This window comes from Nannospalax galili, unplaced genomic scaffold (assembly GCF_000622305.1).
Source record: "Nannospalax galili isolate Female #2095 unplaced genomic scaffold, S.galili_v1.0 scaffold83, whole genome shotgun sequence".
Classification (NCBI taxonomy): domain Eukaryota; kingdom Metazoa; phylum Chordata; class Mammalia; order Rodentia; family Spalacidae; genus Nannospalax; species Nannospalax galili.
The window spans coordinates 914500-935312 of record NW_008352659.1 but is presented as its reverse complement, the minus strand read 5'-3'; the positions used below and the strand labels follow the sequence as shown (position 1 = coordinate 935312).

The following is a 20813-nucleotide window of genomic DNA, read 5'->3' as shown; positions in this document are numbered from 1 at the left end:
TTAGTGAATTGGAATTTTCTTGAGTTTTTAGAAATGAAAAATAATCATTGAATTTGAGAAAAGTCCTCAATCTAAACCATTTCAGAAGCAACAACAACAAAATTGCCATTTTTAAAAATGCGACATTAAGAATGTACAGTTATGTTACTTTTCTCTGTTTTATACATTCAAATAGTACCCAAGACACAAGGACAGAGAAAATGAGAGAGGAGAGAAGAGATGGCAAAATGTCCTACAGAGGCAGGGTGGTGAGGGGTGTGGTGGGCACAGGAAGAGGGAAAGGAGCCCTAACCTCAGGGGTCTAGGACTTCGAGGTACTAGCTGATGTAAGGGATGGAGCCGAGTATGTGGGTAGAGGCAGGGTGGTGAGGGGTGTGGTGGGCACAGGAAGAGGGAAAGGAGCCCATAACCTCAGGGGTCTAGGACTTCGAGGTACCAGCTGATGTAAGGGATGGAGCCGAGTATGTGGGTCAGCTGAAGGATTTTATGTGGAACAGCTGAACCTGTCTGCCTCTACTTTGTTTCCCCCCATGATACTGCATCTATCCCTCCTTTAGACTAGAAGGTGAAAAGTCAAAAGGGAAGAGTTTCGGGCCTGGGCTATCAGGCAGAATGGAGAGAACAGGAGAGGGGCAGGTAGGAGAGAGAGAGAGAGAAATTGAGGGTGTGAGGGACATTGAATCATTTTTTTCTAGGGCCTTTGACTTTATTAATAATTAGAGCCACATAAAACCAGCCTGTTATCTCTGTCCCAGCAACCGAACCTCATGTGACCTAATGAGCCCAGCACTTGGGAGGCAGAGGCAGGTGGATCCCTGTGAGTTCAAGGCCAGCAGAAGGAAAGAAAAAGCTCTATAGTCTTCAGACAGCAAGGCAGTTATATTTCTGAAATGTATTCAGGATGTACTCAAGTAAATGGGAGAGCTGACCAGTAGGAAAGAGGGCTTAGAACTCACACATGCCACAGCTGAAGAAACCAGCTCACAACTCCTAAAAGGGTTGGAAAATAAAGTCAGTGACCTCAAACAGAGGTAGAAGAAAAAAGTCAGGACACGACAAGTGAGAGAGAAGTGATGAAGAACTTAGAACGAAGGCTGACTCCACTAGGACAGCACTTGACAAATGGGACTCTGACACAGAAAGAGAGGGGTGAAAGAACTCAGCAAAGCTAGCCCAAGCAAAGCGATGTATTGTGCTGGACAGACTCGAGACTCCAGACTGAGAGCCACTAAGTGTCCAACACAACGAATGAAAGAAAACCTGCACCAAGGCACGTCACTGAAAACACTTTAGATTATCAGTGATAAAGAGACCCTGCAGGGCTTCCAGAGAGAAGAGACGAATGCCCTGGGCAGCAGAGGGGAATCAGAGCAACATCAATGCTGGAGGACAAGGAAGTGATGCTCTTAAGAGTCTTGAAGAATAGGATTTTTAACCAGATTCTATGCAGAGATAAATTAGTAGTGACATGTGAGGCTAGCATATCACTATTTCCAGACAGCACTCAGAAAGTGTCTCTGTGTATCCTGAGATGTGCAGTTGAAAAAGAGAGAGGCCAACAGAGAAACAGGTTCTTTTTCAGAGAAGGTTGAGGGGTGGGTCCTGGAGGGTGGATGGTGAGGTGTCTGGGAAGCAACCAGCTGGCCCATCGAAAAATGAAGATATGGCACCTGGGAGCAGGGCATCCTTTGGAAAAGGACAGTGACTCTATTATCTTTATAAGAACTTGTACTTGGGGGCTGGAGAGATGGCTCAGTGGTTAAGAGCACTGACTGCTCTTGCAGAGGACCCGAGTTTGATTCCCAGCACCCATATGGCCACCATGAACCGTCCTTAACCCCAGTTCCAGGGGAATCCGATGCCTTCTTCTGACTTCCGTGGCATTGCATGACCTGAGTGCACTCACATACATGCAGGCAATACACTCATACACATAATTTTTTTTTTTTTTAAAAACCAAGAACTTGTGCTGGGCATGGTGGTTCACACCTTTAATCCCAGCACTTGGGTGGCAGAGGCAGGAGGATCTCTGTGAGTTTGAGGCCAGCCACAGTGTACATAGCGAGTTCCAGGTCAGCTGGAGCTACAGGGAGACCCTGTCTCAAAAAGACCAAAAAAAACGCCCCCAAAACCCGCAAAAGTTGTACTTGGTTAAACTCAGAGAAAGATTACTATACTTGATAAAAGTTTGAGAAAATTCAATATCCCACTTTTATTAACCCGAGGAGAAAACGACTATGACAAAAGTATTGGAAAGAAAAGCCGTCTTACTGCTAATTCTAAATTCTAAAAATTCTAATTCTAAGAATATATCATTTTTAGAAGAAAAAAATGATTGCTTATTAGAAAGGAAGTTGTTAGTTATACAGTACATGCAAGTTTCAGAGATGTTAGAAAATTAAAAAATTCTTTACAATATTATAAATAACATAGTCCTTGGTGTTGTTGTTAACTATATTGATGTGTTATTGATTGAACCACCTATTATGATGTAAATATTTTGTGACGACAATGAGAGGAAAAATATGGCTGTTCACGCCTGTGAGAAATGTGTTAGAAACTCAGCTACCAAGATGAAAGGCAGAATTTAATGCCTAGAATTGGTAAGTCAAGAATTAGCAGCTTTAGGGGACTGGAGAGGTGGCTCAATCATTAAAGTGCCTCCTGTGCAAACATGAGGACCTGAATTAGATTCCCAGCACCCACATACAATGTCAGGCACAGTAGCACATGCCTGTAATCTCAGCACAGGTAGGCAGAGCCCTGGAGCAGACTAGCCAGCCTAGCAGCATTGGTATGCTTCAGGTTCAGCAAGACCCTGTCTCAGAAGAGAGTGCTGTGCAACTGGGGAATAGATACCCAACATCAACCTCTGGCCTCCACACCTGCACACATATAAGAAATCATTAGAAACCCATATTAGTTACTCTTCTGTTGCCTTGATAAACACCAGGACCAAAAGTAACTTAAGGAAGAAAGAGCTTATTTTGGCTTATGGTTCCAGAGGGCTAGAGTCTATCATGGTGGGGAGCCATGGGAGCAGCACAGCAGCAGGAGGAGGATGCTGGTGGATCACATTTTATCCCCACACAGGAACAGTGTGTGTGTGTGTGTGTGTGTGTGTGTGTGTGTGTGTGTGTGAGAGAGAGAGAGAGAGAGAGAGAGAGAGAGAGAGAGAGAGAGAGAAGGCTATAAGACATCAAAGCCTGTCTCTGGTGACGTGCTTCCTCCATCAAGGCTCCACCTTTTAGAGGTTCTAAAACATCCTGAAACAGCATCTCCATCTCCGGACCAAGTGTTCAAACACATGAGCCTGTGGGGGCCATTTCTCATTCAAACTACCACAAAGCCTGCACTTTTAACATATACATTTTCATATAAACAAAGACAGGAAAACACACAGCCTTTATGGAAACTTGTAAGTGGGACTTGGCAAGCAATAAGAGATTTAAGATCTGTAAACCTACTCTGGGAAATGCTGTATACAGATGACGTCAAGACATATTCATATCTAGATGAACAGGCTTTCAGGAGGACCGGTTCCGTTCTGCAAATGGAAGCCTGTTTGAGGATGACCCAGAGCCCTCTTACCTTTGAAGAAAATTATTTATGTATTTATTTTATGTGTGTACGTGTTTTGCCTGCATGTGTATAAGTGCACCTGTGTGTGCAATGCTTGTGGAGGCCAGAGGAGGGCAGGAAATTCCCCTAGAACTGGAGTTACAGATGGTTGTTAGTTGCCATGTGGGTGCTGAGAACTGAACCTGAGTCCTCTAGAGGAGCAGTAATTCCTCTTAACCCCTAAACCATCTCTCCAGCCCCAAGTCCTCTTACTTTTGAAGAAAGCTTTAGAGTTTACAAATTGCTGGTCTGGGGGTGTATAGTGGAAAAGCACTTGCCGAGTGTGCATGAAGCTCTAGGTTCAAGCTCCAGTATTGCAAAACAACAAAGGAAAATTGATCCACATATAGCAATCCCTTTGGTTCTTATCAAGTATAACGATAACATTTCAGTTCTGCAGGGAGTGAGCCTACAGTGATCCCTGACAACCATGCTACATGAGACAGCTCAGCTGAGCTGCAGAATCCCATAGACATTTCTTCACTCTGTCCCATGATTTTTTTCAGAGGAAAGAGGAAGAGGAGAGGAAGCAGGGAGAAGAGCAGATTCGCCTCCAGGAGGAGCAGAGGGCGAAGGAACTCTACTGGACCCTGAAGCAGGCTCAGCTGCATTGCCAAGACAGCGAGAAAGAGGAGCGCGAGTGGGAAGAACAGTGTGAGTAGAGTTTGGCTTCTCTGGGCCTGGGGGCCTGCCCCACCTTCCCATGCGGCTTCTCACACCATGCATGTGCTCAGGCATCGTTTTGCCTCCTTTTCCCACCATAGGCGGCTTTACCTATGTGCATGGTCCTGTTGGGGACCCAGAAGGAAAGGGCCTCATACTCAAGGAACTTACATGCCTGACCTGGAGACTTTTTATATTATCACCTTTGCTGAGTTGCCAGTAATTCCCTATAGATCCAGATATGGGGACTTAAGTTGGAGGGATTCCCAACCAGAGCAAGCAGATAGACACATGAACTCAGGGCTTTGAAGGGGAAGGTGGTATATTCTGTTGGAGTGCACAGTGGCTATTCTGGAAGGCTCCAGAAAAGGAGTATCAAGTGAATCTTGATGGCAACACAGGGATAGCTGTGGCAAAGAGAGCATTAGAAAAACTTATTCTTACGTGTATGTGCAGGTGGCTGTAGAGGCCAGAAGAGGATGTGGGCTTCCCTGGAGCTCAGGTTATGAGTAGTTTTGAGCCACCTGACATGGATGCTAGGAACCTAACTTGGGGCCTCTGCAAGAGGCATGGACATGAGTCTCATGAAGGAGAAGTTTTTATTCACAGACCCCAGAAATTGGAGGTGTGACACACACTGCAGGGCCATGCAGGGAAGCACGAGGGTCAGTCAGGATCCAGGAGTGAGGATAAGACATGCATAGGGACATTTATTGTGGTTTCAGGAAAGGTGAGACCAGGCAGGCTTACAATCTGCTAGTCTGAATAGTTTCCCTAGTCTGCAAAGTGTAGGCACCATCTCCAGCTGTCTCTTTTCTGGCTATGGGTAGATGGATGCTGGCCCAGGTATGAAAGCCCCTCAGAGGAGGTGGTGGTTTCTATTTGGATGAAAGGCACAGTTGAAGGCAGACCCTTTACTGCCTTTAGGAATTGGGAGGGAGGGACAGCCCCTCCAGGATCAACAAAGGTCCCCAGGGATGTCAAAGCATCAGTCAAAACAAAAAAGTAAACGGTCATGATCAGTGAAGATCCTTCTATGGTTGAGTGTGTGAATGAGCAGGGGCTGTTGTAATATCACACTAGAGAAAACTGCAACTGGAACAGACAGGTGGGGCTCTACTGGGCAGCCTCTGGTCTGTGTCTTGACTATATGACTATATGCCAGATTTATTAAGTAGACTTTTTGGAAAAACTGATATGTAATTCACATGCCATAAAATTCACCCTTTACAGTATACAATTAAGCCTTAAAAATATACTCACAGAGTTCTGCAATCATACTGTTGTCTAATCACAGAACAGTTTATCACTTCTGAAGGAAATTCTTTACCCATAAATGCTCCCTCCCTTTGTCCTCCAAACCACTAACCTCATTTGTCTCTCTGGATTTGCCTATTATGGACACTTTATATACATAGAAAAATATATCACATAGTCCTTTGTGTCTGATATCTTTCCTCTACCAGGTGTAAAACTTTATCCATTTGGCAGACCTATCAATGCCTCACCTCCTTGAACCACATGCCAGTGCATGCATGTATTACATTTTTGTTTATCTATTTAACGGCTGATAGGTATTTGAGTTGTTTCTACTTTTTTGGCTATTACAAATAATGTTGCAATGAATATTTACATGTAAGTAATTTTTGAACATGTATTTGCAGTTCTCTGGGGTATACACCCAGGAGTGGAATTTCTGGGTTATATGGAAACAGTGTTTAGCATTTTGTTTAACATTTTGTTTCATAACCCCACTGTAGAAGGACTTCACTTTCTTCAATCCTAGCACCTGTGACTGTGTTTTTGATTATTGTCCTTCTAATGAGTGATGAAGTGGCATCTCATTGTAACTTTGATTTACATTTTCCTAATGACTGATCAGGCTGAACTTCTTTTCATGCACTTTATAGTAATTTGCCTATTGGCCTTAGGGAACCATCTATTCACATTTGTGGTGGTTTGAATGAAAATGTCCCCCATAGGCTCCAAGTATTTGGACATTTTGTCCCCAGATGGTGGCACTGTTTTGGGAGGTCTTAGAAGGTGTGGCTGTCCTGGACAAAGCACATCACTCACTGGGGGTGGGCTTAGAGAGTTCTTAAGCCTTGCTGGATTTCCAGTCACTCTCTTGCTTCCTGTGCCTACTTGAAGATGTGAAGGGTCTGCCTAGCCTCAGCCTGCCTGGAAGTCGCTATGTGGCTCAGCCTCACAGAGATCCACCTGCCTTTTGCTTTCTGAGGTCTGGGACTAAAGGTGTGTACTACCATGCCTGGTGTTATTTTTTAAAAAAAATTATGTGTGTGTGTGTGTGTGTGCGTGCATGCGAGGTACTTGTGGAAGCCAGAAGAGGATACCGAATCCTCTGGAGTTGTAGTTACAGATGGTTGTTAGCTGCCATGTGAGTGCTGGGAACCAAACCCATGTCCTCTGCAGGATCAGCCAGTGCTTTTAACCACTGAACCATCTCTCCTGCCCCCTTTTCACATTCTTGATGGTGTCCTTTGAAACATAAGCATTGTGAATTCTGATCAAGTCCCATTTACTTTTCTTTTTGCTGCTTGTCATTTGTGTTGTTTAATCCTAGGTCCCAGTGACTTAGACCTAGCTTTCTTCTAAGGGACTTCTAGGTTTGGCTCTTTGCATTTAGATCTCTGCTTCATTTTGAGCTAATTTTTCATGTGAAATATGGTTCTTCATTGACTCCGTTATTCAAATGCCATTTGTTTGAAAGATCATTCTTTCAAAGGTCTTGGCACACTTGTAAAAGTCAGTTGACCAAAACTACACCTGCTTCTGAGTCCTTAGCTCTAGTCTGTTGACCTTTTTGATGTTGTGCTGCTGGTATCACCCAGGCTCCCTGGCTGTAGCTTTGCAAGAAGTGTTGAAATCAGGCAGTAAAAGACCTTCACTATTCCTCTTCTTTTTCACCTTTTTTTTTTTTTTTTTGTCTTTTTGAGACAGGGTCTCTCTGTAGCCCCAGTTGGCCTGGTATTCACTATGTAGACTAGGCTGGCCTTGAATTCACGGAGCTCTGCCTGCCCCTGCTCCTGAGTGCTGGGATTTAAAGTGTGCACCACCATGCCTGGTAAGACCTATGTAGAATAATAATAATAAAAAAAAGCAGGCATGGTTATTTCTGATTTAGGGGAAATTCCAGTCTTTTATTGGCAATATGATGCTAGTTGTGCATTTTTCATTGTGTTGAGGAAGTTCTGCGCCCTCTTGGATTGTTGAGTGTTTTTGTCATGAAAGAGTGTTGGATTTAGCTGGGCATGGGTGGCACACGCCTTTAATCCCAGCACCCAGGAGGCAGAGGCAGGTGGATCTCTGTGAGTTCAAGACTAGCCTGGTCTACATAGTGAGTTCCAGGCCAGCTGGGGCTACAGGGAGACCCTGTCTCCAAAAGACTGAAAAAAAAGAGTGTTGGATTTGGTCAACTGCTGCTTCTACTTTTGTTGATAGTTATGTATTTTTGCTCTTTATTCTATTAATATGGTATATTCCATGGTTGAATTTCAAGTTGGAATCAGTCTTTCACTCCTTGGATAAATCCCACTTGTTTATAGTATGTAATATTTTTATTATCTTTCCAGGTTTGGTATGCTAATATATATTATGTAAATGTATGTGTGAGGTATACGTATTGTTGTGTGTGTACATATGTATGTAGGTGCGTGTGTGTGTGTGTGTGTGTGTGTGTGTGTGTGTGTGTATCTAGAGGCCAGAGGTCAGTGTTTGGTGATGGGAGTCCACCTTATTTTTGTTGAGACAGGGTCTCCACTGAACCTAGAGCTCACCGATTGGCTAGTCTGGCTTGCCAGGTAATTTCAGGTGCATGCTACTATGCCTAGCTTTGACATGGGTGCCAGGGACCCAAACTCAGGTCCTCATGTTTGTGTGGTAAGCAGTTTACTGAATGACCCATTGCCCCAGCCCTGGCATCCTAACATTTTATTGGGGATCTTTGAGTCAGTATTTGTGAAGGATATTGACCTCTATTTGTGATGTCAAAAAGTCTAGTTTTGTTTTAAGGATAATTTTGGCCTCAGTGAATGAGTTGAGAGGTGTTTTTCTGTCATTTAGGAAGGGTTTGTGACAATTTGGAATTAATTCTTCCTTAAACATTTTGTAGAATTTTCTAATAAAGCCACCTGGTCCTGGGCTTGCTTTGTGGAAAATTTAATCTCTTCACTTGTATTAAGCCATTTTTCCCTTGAATAAATACTCTAGGACTTCCTCAAGCTTTTGGTTAACTTCTAAAATTTTAAGAAGGTCGATTCTGACAATTTCCCAGTAGTCCCACTGCTTGGGAAGGAAAGGATTTTCAGAGGTTCTTTTTTTTTTTTCAAGACTTAAAAGAAGGTATAGGCTCCCATAGAACTAGAGTTATAGGCAGTTGTGAGCTGCCTGATGTGGGTGCTGGGAACTGAACTCTGGTGCTTGGCAAGAGTAGTACATGCTCTTGATCATTTAGCGATCTCTTTAGCCCTCTTTTCAGAGGTTCTTAATTCACCTTTGCTATTGAGAGCCTTCATACACACATCACACACACATATATATATATATATATTCATCCCTGAAGCACCCAGTTTCTGGTGCATATTGATAGTTATACGTGAGGCAGTCAATGCGTGCACAAGTTATAATGTAGCCTGAGCCTGGGGTTCATGATGGGTGATGATGAAAATTAAGGTTGGAAAAATAAGATGGGGGAAAGCTAGAGATGAATCAATTCATCCAAATTCAGAAAGAAAGAAAAGGCGAGTGGAAAGAGACAGGGCAGCACTTAGATTAAAAACATAGTGGCAAGAATAGAGTGAAGTTGCTTGCGGTCACTGCAGTGAATGCTGGACGGGAGAGCTCAGCCACTTAGCGCTGTGGCCTCAAGCAAGTTCTTGTTCAGTTGCTCAGGTTTGTGAAATGGGGTAACCATGCTGTGTGGAGAGAGGACTGGGAAGTTCGTGCACTTCTGAAGACCTCCTCTTTGAAGCTGCACTTGGGTGGAGAGTTTGGGCCTGGACAGCTGTTTGGCTAGGGAGGGAGAGTGGAGATCTTGTAGCCCTGGAACTGCCTGATTGTATGTCAGTATGCAGTGTGGCAACTGAAAAGGAAAACAGAAAATTGGTGATAATTCAGGCTCTCTGATTGGAGTTCTTCATTTTATGCTTTCTTAAAGAATGAGTGATGAGCTAAACTCTGAGCCTGTCACTCAAAGCCAGCGAAGCCATTCTTCACTCAATTAACTTAATATGAAAGTTATAGTGGGCCATCAATCTATGGGGAACAGAAGTTTTGATAAAACAGTCAAATTAAATTCGTCAACTTAGAAAAAAGGGAAAGATTCCTTTTGCTATCATTTGATTGGCGAGTCAGTCATTCAGTTCAAATCTTAGATTCTCAGGATCTCTGAACAGATTAGGAGTGGAAGTATATTTAATCATTTTCAACTCTGAACTTGTAGGAGTGTGGAGTTAGAGATTATTTAGCTTCTCAGAGATTTGAGATGAGTTAGAAAATGATATTAAATTATAAAAACTGGACATTTTGTATTGTTGTTGCTGTGAGGTTAGAAATGCAAGTGGGGTTTGGGAGTCTTGAGTGAGCGGGTGCTCTCCCCTGGCTTCTCTATGTGATTTGGGTCATGGCCTGCAATAAACCTCCCGTGCTCTGTTGTCTTACCCCTTGCCAGGTTGTGGAGAGAGCTGTGTGAGAAGTGTGTGCACTGGGCCCAGGCATGTTGGTTCCATCTCCTTTGCTCTTATAAAGAAGTGGGTCTGGGGCTGGAGAGATGTCTCAGAGGTTAAGAGCACTGGCTGCTTTTGCAGAGGACCTGGATTTGGTTCCCAGCATCCACTCAGTGGCTAACAACAATTGTAACTCTAGTTCCAGGGGATCTAACACCCCCCTCTGACCTCTGTGGGAACTGTATGACATGGGTTCACTCATGTACATGCAGGCAATACACTCACACACATAAAATAAAAATAATAAATAAAATATTTTAAAATAAAATAAAAAAAGAAGTGGGTCTGGGTTCTCAGTGGAACATTGGAGATTCTAAAGTGCTGGAGGCTTGGGACATGCTGAGCCTGGAGGAGCTGCTGGGGATGGCTCTGTCCTGGAAGTGGGCCAGAGCACAGAATTTGGGACAGAATTCAAAGTTAAAGGGCAACATGAAAGAAAGGCGTCTGTTGTTCTCTGTATGGGATGTGGAACTGCAGTGTAATGGTTGATATCCACTGGCAAAGCTTGACTGGACTAGGAATGTCTAGGTCGAGTGTGAGGCACACCTTTGACTGTGTCTGTGAGAGTGTTTCCAGGGAGGATTAACTGAGGGGGAAAGCCCATCAAGAATACGGGTGGCGCCTATGGACTGGGGGCTCTAGACTGAGAACAAAGGGAAAATGAAGAAAGCCAGCTGAGCTCCATTCATTTCTCTGCTCCCTGAGCACATGAAGCAATGCGACCAGTTGCCTCGCACTTACATCACCAGGCCTTTGCCACTACAATGAACTATCTCCTTAAACCTCTGGCTAAAACAAACGCTTCTTCCCTCAAGGTGCTTCTTGTCAGGTATTTGGTAAGGTAACAAGAAAAAGGACTAATACAGTTTCTCCTTGGACATAACCAGAGTTGTTATTCAACTTATGAGGAGGCTAGGTCCCTGTAAAAGCAGCCTAAGTTGAAAGTATTGTGAACTGAGGATTCCACCTAACCTAGAGAACATCCTGGCTTAGTGGCACAGCCCCCTAAGGAGTGCAGATTGTGACCCCTCAAGATCTCCTGGTTGTCTGGGAAGCTATGTCTCACTGCCACCAACCAACATCAGCAGAGAGGATTGTACTGCATACAACAGCCTGGGAAGAGATCTACATTCAAAAACTGAAGTACAGTTTGGACTCATATTACTTTTGCACTACTGTAAAGTAAAAAAAAATCACAAATTGAACCACCATTAGTTAGGGGCCATCCGAACTCTGGGTGCTACATTTTTTGGTATTACAATGCAGACTAGTGCTCACCTGAGCCTTTGCATACCCAATACAGGCCCTGCTTAGAGGTCCCTCTCCTGTGGAATTGTTCATGAATTCCTGGGCTTTAGTTGTCCCAGTTGATACACATGGTCTGGGGAGGGCTCTGATCCTAAAGGGATCTGCAGTTGTCCCTGGTGGTCATAGAGGTCCCTGTTGTCAGCCATAAGGCTTTTCTAGAGTGATGGAGATGATTGGTGGGGTCCCTCAGAAGCCGTGGGGTGTAGGTTGAGAAAGCTCCTTTCATTGCTGTGGGTGAATCTCGTGTGCTTTCCCAGATCCACACACTCACTTCTCAGCATTCACCATCTTTATTCTTGAAGCCACTTGTTTCTGTAGGTGACCTGCTCCAGCTGACTGAGTCACAGGCAGCCTGTGAAGATGGCTACTCTCAACATCTGGGCTGCCTGTATTCCCTTTCCAGGGTCCAGGAGCTCTGCCTTTTCTACCTGCTCATCTTCCCCATGTGTTCACTTTCCCATTCCCTGGTGGGAGCCCCTGATTCTACATACTGACTCCACTGCCATTCCAGCCATCCCTTTTCCTTATCGGCATGTATAGTCCCTTGAATATACAGCTTACACAGTAAGACCCTTGAACATATTTACTGCACATCTGTCATGTGCCAGGACCAAGCAAGCCCTGCTCCCATGTTGCCTCATTGACATACCAAAGTAACTCCATAAGGCCCTCATTTTCTAGGCAGGAAAATAACGTATATTATTTTATTTATACTTATTAAATTTATATTTATTAAACATGTAAACATGTCTATACACATATACATACACCACACACATACACACATATATACATACATACTCTATACACACATGCCATATACACATGTACAAATATACATAAATATGCATATACACATCACACATATATAAACATACCTATAAACACACATACATACGCTACATACACACACATACACACATACATACACACATTCCATACACATCCACACATCTGCACATCCGCACACTACATGCATATACTTACACATCTATGCATATACATACACACATACACATGCTAGGCACACACATTGAGTTTAAGCATTTCTTGGTGTTCTTCTTTCTATTAGGATCACTTTTCAGTGACACTCAGCCACTCACTGCAAATTCATGTTGCTCTGAGACATTTATTGCCGTGCAGGATGGAGGCAATCATGTGAATGCCGTAGGGCAGATGCTGACTGTTCTTGGACAGGGAGCTGTACTTTTAGGAACTATGGAGCGTTCACCAGAGAGAGGTTCCGTGGGGGGCAGTAGCAGATGCTCTTCCAGAATTCAGTACCTCCCGGATGGACAGACCTTCCTGGATCCCCACAGCTACCCCCTCCTCCACAGGACTAACCCTTAGCCCAGTTCTTCCTCCATCTGTTTCATTACTTCTCTAGATGGATGGGGTTCTTCATGTGCTAATAGAGGGCATGAAGTGGGGGAGGGTGGGGTGGTTGAAAGGTGAGGGTGAGATGGGAGAGGACGTCGGAATATGATTAAAATTCTTGACTCAATAAAAATAAAAAAATAAAAAGAGCTGCCACTGTCACTCAACCCACATGGTGGAAGGAGAGAACCAACTCCCAAGACTTGTCCTCTGGCTTTGAGGACACACACACACACACACACACACACAGACACAGACACATATACAGACACACAAACACAGACACACACAGACACACAGATACACACACACTGACACAGACATATAGACACACACACACACACATATACAGACACACAGACCACATGGTGGAAGGAGAGAACCAACTCCCAAGACTTGTCCTCTGGCTTTGGGGACACACACACACACACACACACACACAGACAGACACAGACACATATACAGACACATAGACACAGACACACACAGACACAGATACACACACACCGACACAGACATATAGACACACAGACACACACACACATATACAGACACACAGACATACACACACAGAGACACACAGACACGCACACAGACACACACAGACACACACACACAGACACACAGATACACACACCGACACAGACATATAGACACACAGACACACACACATACACAGACACACACAAGACACACAGAGACACACAGACACACACAGACACACACACACAGACACACAGATACACACACACCGACACAGACATATAGAGACACAGACACACACACATATACAGACACACAGAGACACACAGACACACAGACACACAGAGACACACAGACACACAGAGACACACAGACACACAGACACAGACACAGACACAGACATATAGACACAGACACACATATATAGACACACAGAGACACACACACATATACAGACACACACACACACACAAATATCCTTTTAAAAATGGTAGAAACTTGACTCTGGTCTCTCTACTCTGCTCATTCCCACTCTAAAAACTGACTGCTGGATAGCTTTAGTGTCAACTTGACACACCTGGGTTGAGGGAGCCTCAATTGGGGAATTGCCTCCATTGTACTGGCTTGTGGCCCTGTCTGTGGGGCATTTTTTTTTGATTGTTGAGTGATGTGGGAGGGCCCAGCCCACTGTGGGTAGTGCCACCCCTGGGCAGGTGGGCCTGTGTTGTATAAGAGCACAAGCTGAGCAGGGGCCAAGGGAGCAAGCCAGTAAGCCCCATTCCTCCGTGGCCTGTGCTCCAGCTCCTGCTTCCAGGTTCCGGCCCTGAGTTCCTACCTTGGGCTCCCTGATGAACTGCGACCTGGGAGATGTAAGCTGAATAAACCCTTTCCTCCCCAAGTTGGTATTGGTCAGAGTGTTTTGTCACAGCAATGAAGAACAAACTAGAACACTGACTTAGTTATACCTATGATGTTGCTCCAGACAGTCTCCCTCTTGCTCAGTGACATCCTGTTTTCCATGCCTTCATTCTCATTCTTGTAAGGTTTGCTCCCAGCCCTGCAGCTCAAGCAGTCTCTTTAGAGTGCAGATAGCACCTTGCTTTCCCATGGCTTATAGTCATCCTCCGGTAAAGCATTAGGACACATCAGTCAGGAGTTACTGGTTTTCTGAGCGACCTTGCTGTTACTTAAGCCTTACATGCCTCCCTCCAGAATGCTGCACTGTTCCAAAAGGTACCCCTGCTCTCTCTGACCTCTGAGCTCCCTCTGCTCACAATGCCCTCCCTTTGGCCACTGGTGGTTGAATCCCATGTGTCTACCAGGCCCAGTTTAGACCTCCCTCCTCCAGAAGCTATCCTTGTGTGGATGAAGTGTCCCATTTCATCTCTGGGCCCAGTGCACACCCCACCACAGCTCCACTGTTTACTGCGTGTTTCTCCTACTAGACAGTGAGCTCTCTGAGGGCAAGACATGGCTATATCCACATGCCTTAGCACCAGCCTCATAAAAAATCAGAAACCCACTCCTCAAGATGCACCACGGCCATGTATCAGAAAACTGTTAAAACTCTACGTATCTGGAAGAACCATGGGTGAACTTGAGCTTCTGGAGTTGTGCAGTGTGGCTTACCACATAGAGCTGGGACCAAGCAGACAGCTAAAGAGACATGTGCCTGTATATGTCATTCATTCATTCATTCATTCATTCATTCATTCATTCAGGTTTTTTTGAAGCAGGGTCTCACTATGTAGTCTGTGCCTGTATATGTCATTCATTCATTCATTCATTCATTCATTCATTCATTCATTCAGGTTTCTTTGAAGCAGGGTCTCACTATGTAGTCCAGGCTGTCCTGAAACTCATAATCCTCCTGCCCAGGCTCCAGAGTGCTGGGGTTATCGGAGTGTATCCCCACACGTGGCCGATGTGTTATAGAAAGTAGTAAAACAACCTTTCTCTTCTAACACCTTTTGCATCTCTGGAGCTGTGTAGCTCTGCTGGGGTTATCGGAGTGTATCCCCACACGTGGCCGATGTGTTATAGAAAATAGTAAAACAACCTTTCTCTTCTAACACCTTTTGCATCTTTGGAGCTGTGTAGCTGCTCACAGGATTCTGTCAAGGGAGAGTTAGAGAACGGAGTGAGAGCTCTTAGTGTCACTAGGAATGTGACTTTGGAATAACGGGGCAGTATGGCAGCCCGGAGATCAAGGATGGTACTATCTCAATCATCCAGGGAAGGAAAACTTCGTTCTAAAACTAAGAGAAATGAAATATTGTTCTGTGCCGAATAGAGGATCAAGAGCAAAACCTCTCTCTGTATTTCCCTCGGGGGCTGTAAACTCTCCAAAGTCTCTCGTCCTTGTGGGGTAGAAACTTCAAGTATTTAATTTGCAGTGTAGTGACCATGAAGCTGGTCTGGGCATCCTGACCTTGTCTGATCCTCTGCTCGCAGTGCAAGGAGGTTTTGTGGAGGTCTTACTCTGTAGACCTACAGATGAGTCATCAGGTCCCTGAAACCTGGCGTTTCTTCCTGGAAGTGGCTCCCCCCCCTTCCCTGGCAGTCTCCCACCTTGTCTGATCCTCTGCTCGCAGTGCAAGGAGGTTTTGTGGAGGTCTTACCATCTAGACCTACAGATGAGTCATCAGGTCCCTGAAACCTGGCATTTCTTCCTGGAAGTGGCTCCCTCCCCCTTTCCCTGGCAGTCTCCTCTTGATCTTTCCACACCATCTTAGCTCATTTTCTTTGGCTATAACAGAACACTTGGGACTAGGTAATTCATAAGGAAAGCGGGACTATTTTGTGTCATGGTTCTGGAAGACTAGGAGCAAGAGGAGGCAGGGAGGGGTCAAAGGAGCTGATCTGTTTTAAACCATCTGCTTCCTAAGAACTGATCCATTCCTATGAAAATCAATCTGGCCTCGCTAGAGAGCCTCAAGTCTCTCTTAAAGGCCCTGCATCCTAACACACACCAGTGGCCACATTTCAGGATGAGATAAGGTGGGAACAGATCACCTCTGCTACAGCCCGGTTGCAGGATGATTCTCCTTCGGTGGCCCTGGCTCCCTGTGCTTCATGAGTACTGCTGACCCAGAACTCTCCTAATAACTTATTGGTTATTGGTTCTGTTTTTCTTTTTTATTATTTATTTATTTATTATTTTTATTTTATGTGTATGAGTGTATTGCCTGCGTGTATGTGAGTGCACCTGTGTTGTACAATGCCACAAAGGTCAGAAGAGGGCTTCGGATTCTCCTGGAACTGGAGTTAAGGACAGTTGGTAGCAGCCATATGGGTGCTGGGAATCAAATTTGGGTCCTCTGTAAGAGCAGTCAGTAGTCTTAACCACTGAGCCATCTCTCCAGCTCTGGAACTGGAGTTAAGGACAGTTGGTAGCAGCCATATGGGTGCTGGGAATCGAATTTGGGTCCTCTGCAAGAGCAGTCAGTACTCTTAACCACTGAGCCATCTCTCCAGCCCCTGGTTCTTTTTTTCAAATGATGCCCATGACCTTTCATTATGGTTTGTGGTATTTAGTGTCCTTTTTTGCCAGCTTGGTCAGAGTGCTGAAAAGGAGCAATTGCTCCGTGTCTTCTCTGTCTCCAACTTGGAGTGCAAAGCCAAACCACTGGGTGCCTTTTGATTTTATTTATATTTATGTTTGTATATTTTCATATGTGTGTGTGTACACATGTGTGCATGTGTGCATACAGAAGCCAGAGGCTGACACTGGATGCCTTCCTCGATCACTCCCCACCTGATTTTTTGATACAGGATCTCTCACTGAACCTGGAGCTCACTGATTCAGCTAGACTGGCTGGTGAGTGAACCCCAGGGATCCTACTGTGTCTGCCTCCCCGGTGCTGGATTTCAGGTACATGCCACCGTGCCCAGTTTTTATATGGGTGCTGAGGATCCAAGCCCCGTTCTTGAAGCTTGTACGGCAAGTACTTTACCCAGGAAGTCATCTTCCCAGGCCCTGGGATGCTTGCACTGCCTAGAAGTGTGTCCTGCCTGCCAATCCTGTTGTAGGTACTAGAGTCCAACCATGAGCAGACCCAGGAACCTGCCCCCGTGGAGCTCACAGCCTGGTGGATATTCTGCAACCCTGGACTGTGGGTGAAGACCCATGTTCTGTTTCTCATTTTCCAGTGCGCAGATCCAAGGCAGCTGATGAGGAGAGGAGTCGCAGAGCCCAGCGGGCCCGGGATGAGTACCGTCGCCACTCACTCCGTGCCATCCAGAAGGGCACAGTGGCAGGCCTAAGCTCCATGTTCCAGGAACTTGGCCAGAGCCATGAGCAGGAGGCCCGGCTTCACCACCAACTTCCGGGCACTGGTCTACCATCACCCCTCACAGGACCTGACAGGTGAGTTCAGATAGGTGCAGTGGGAAAGAGCCTTGGACCCCTGAAGCGAGCTACACGGGTTCCAGTCCAGACTCTGTCCTTGTCCCTCCATGAGCCTCAGTGACCCATTTTGTATAATTGGCAGAGGTAGGGCAGTGTTTGGGCATTCCTAACAACTTTGCAGTTCTGGAAGTTACTCCCATGATCAAAGATTCTTGTGACAATCTGAAGAAAGCTGTGCATCCCCTTCCCCACAAAATCTGCAATACATTTGCATAGTTTTGGACTCTTAAGTCTCCTCTGCCTTGGTCAAAATCTTGTAATGAAAGACCTCAAATGGGTTAGATATGGCCCAGTAGCATTTTCTAACTATGGGTGGAACTGGTTTGTCCCTAGTTTGAAGAGTGGGTTTGCAGATTACTTTGGGAAAATCAGGAGAGCCTCACACACAGGTGTGTCCCTGGGGGGTGTTTGGCAAGGGTACTTGGGTGACAGGGCCTATGATTGGCAGAGCCAAAGATCAAACACTTGCCAGGAGCCTCTCTACCTCTGCCTGTCCCAGCTGGGCCAGCCCTGAGGTTTGGCCTCTTTCCGCTTGCTCAAGGTCCCTCTGCCATCCAGCAGGGTGACCACTTCCCTGGCAACATTGGAGGTGGGTGTGAGCATCTGCTGTTCCCTTACAATCAGAACGTTCAGGAGTCAGCTCACCCCCAGATGCAGTGGCTTATTGGAGTTTTGCTTTAATTGTAGTTTGGGGTTACATAACCTGCTACTCACTTCCCCTACCCAGTAAGGAGCTTGACTGTGCCATCGCTCCTTCCCCCTCCTCTTCCCCTTACTTCCCATCAAGTGTGATTTTCAAACTAGAAAGTCTAAAGTCACACTGAACTGAGAGGGATCTGACTCCCTCACTGTGGTCCTTAGCACCCCCAATAGTCACTTAAGATTCTTAGCTTCTTATGTTTTCCCAACCTCCAGTCTCTTTGCACTCACCAACATCAAAATATCTTATTCCTCCTTTTTCTGCCTAATACTCTGCTGCATGGATCTGCTGTTATTTTTCAGAAACTTCATTAGTGGTCATTGTCGTTATTTCAAATCTTTTCATATAAACTTGCAGAAATTGATTTTACATGTGGGCTATCATCTGCAAAGAAATTCACCTGAACAGGGTCACTTTGTCAAGAGCTGTGTGTTTTTTAAAAAAGATACTTCATTATTTACATTTTATGTGTATGAGTATATTACCTGCATGTATATAAGTGCACCTGTGTCATGCAATGCCCATGGAGGTCAGAAGAGGGCATTGGAGTCCCCTGGAACTGGGGCTATGGACAGTTGTTAGCTGCCATATGGGTACTTGGAATTGAACCAGGGTCCTCTGCAAAAGCAGTCAGTATTATTAACCGCTGAGCCATCTCTCCAGCCCCAAGAGCAGTGTGCTTTTACAATACAACCTGCCCTACACAGGGCTGGTACCAATTAATTCTCTCATCCCTCAGCCTGGCTCACTGTGTTCAAACTTCTGTTTGGTGTGAGGACATAGCATCTCAGAGGAGGTTTAAAGATTCATCTCTGTGTATGGATCAGGCGAAGCGCTTTGCATATGCTGAAGGGCCACTGTTTATTCCTCTGCCTGTCTTTTTGTTTCGAGAACCGTCTTCTCTTATCGATTTCTAGAAACTCTTTAATATCAGAGAAAAATATTCTTTGTGACAAACCTTTTTACTCTGTCATTTCTCTTTGGATTTTTGAGACAGAATTTTCTAAAATGCAGAAACGCTTGATATTTGTGAGTTAAATCTCTTGTGTGTTTTCTGAAACTGGGAGTGTTTTCAGAAATGCCTCCCCCACCCCTGTGCTTTTTAAAGAGGCCTATAATCTGTCCCTTGGGCCTGTACTATAAGGCCACGAGGACCAGGAGTGGCCTGGCTCCCAGCTGGCTGTGTGTGGTCAGCAGGGGAGTGGACTTTGTAGACAGCCTGGAGTGGTGCTGGTGATGGAGCAGCAGAGCCTCCCACCTGCGTCTGTCCCATAGGAGAGGTCCCTGAGGCCTCCCTGTTCTCAGCCCTGTGGTGTTGGTACTGCCCAGCTTTGGCTGTCTCAAGGGGTGGATACCCTGTGCTGAGGGAGGAGAGTCTGAGGGGCCTAAGGGGCAGGGTCGAGCTGCTGTCTAGGGCCTCTTGTGCCATCTGACCTGGCACTTCCATTCTGGGAAACCAAATTCTGCTTAGAAATTTTCTGCCTAGAAACAAATTCAGATTCACTGCTTAGAAACAGGGACTGGGGGGAGAGGGCTTTCTTTGCTGTTGTTTGTAAGCTCAGGCTGCCCTTCTAAGGACATAGAGTCCTAGAAATTGAGGCAGCTTTCTTCTGAGTCATTCTTCTTCACAAATGTGAATATGAGGATGAGGCTGGGTAGGGTGAGGCGTCCCTGTGCTGCTTAAGGCTCCTTCAGGTTCTGAGAAGAAGGGGGATTTTAAGGGAGGGGACAGAACATAGCTGGCTGTGGGAGGGAGGGGTAACCTGGAGTGCTACAGAAGCTGGGATTGAAGGGCATGTTTCATGGCCTGTGGCTGCTACCATTGGGTGTGGTTTATGTTTGCCTGTCAAGGGTTCATGTTTTGGGAGCCTGGTTCCTAGTATGGGGAGGCTGAGGTGGGGCCTTGTGGAGGTTACTGGAGGTGTACCCTCAGGAGGGAGTTGGGTGATGCTCCTAGGAGACTGAGATTGTTCTGAGAGGCCGTAGTTAGGAAGACTGCATGCTGAGTTGCTCTCTGGTCCTACCTGGTGATATGACCTCTTCCTGTTCTGCATGCTGTAACTATAATACCACACAGGACTGGTGGAGCCACTTGACCTGGACTTCAAAACTATTGGCTTAAAATAAACTTTTTTTTTCTCCAAAAGTTATCTGCATCAGGAATTTCATTATAGTAACAGTAAATGATGCCAAGCTGTGTAGTATAACTTCACCCTTTCTTCAGAATCTTTTCTGAAATCAGCAGTACTTAGTTCTCTCTCTCTCTCTCTCTCTCTCTCTCTCTCTGTGTTGCATGCAAATCAGTTCCTTTGGGATGAGGAAGAAGAGATGAACTCTTTATTAAAGTGTCATTGAAGAGCAGACACAGAAAGTTTATTTCACTTAAAAAAAGAAAAACGGGGGTGAGGCTGGGGCTGGAGAGATGGCTCAGCGGTTAAGAACACTGTTCTTGCAGAAGACCTGGGTTCGATTCCCAGCACCCACATGGCAGCTAACAACTGTCTGT

At 45.4% G+C, this 20813-nt stretch overlaps 1 protein-coding gene across 2 annotated transcripts in view; it reads left to right on the top strand.

Moving 5' to 3' along the window:
* Positions 1-20813, top strand: part of Sh2d4b (SH2 domain containing 4B) — an 88376-nt gene that overhangs the window by 31927 nt on the left and 35636 nt on the right. For both annotated transcript variants that reach the window (XM_008849816.2, XM_008849817.2), the window contains exons 4-5: positions 4128-4275; positions 17349-17565. In XM_008849816.2, coding sequence (XP_008848038.1) covers positions 4128-4275; positions 17349-17565 — 365 coding nt within the window. The remainder of the gene's footprint in view (positions 1-4127; positions 4276-17348; positions 17566-20813) is intronic.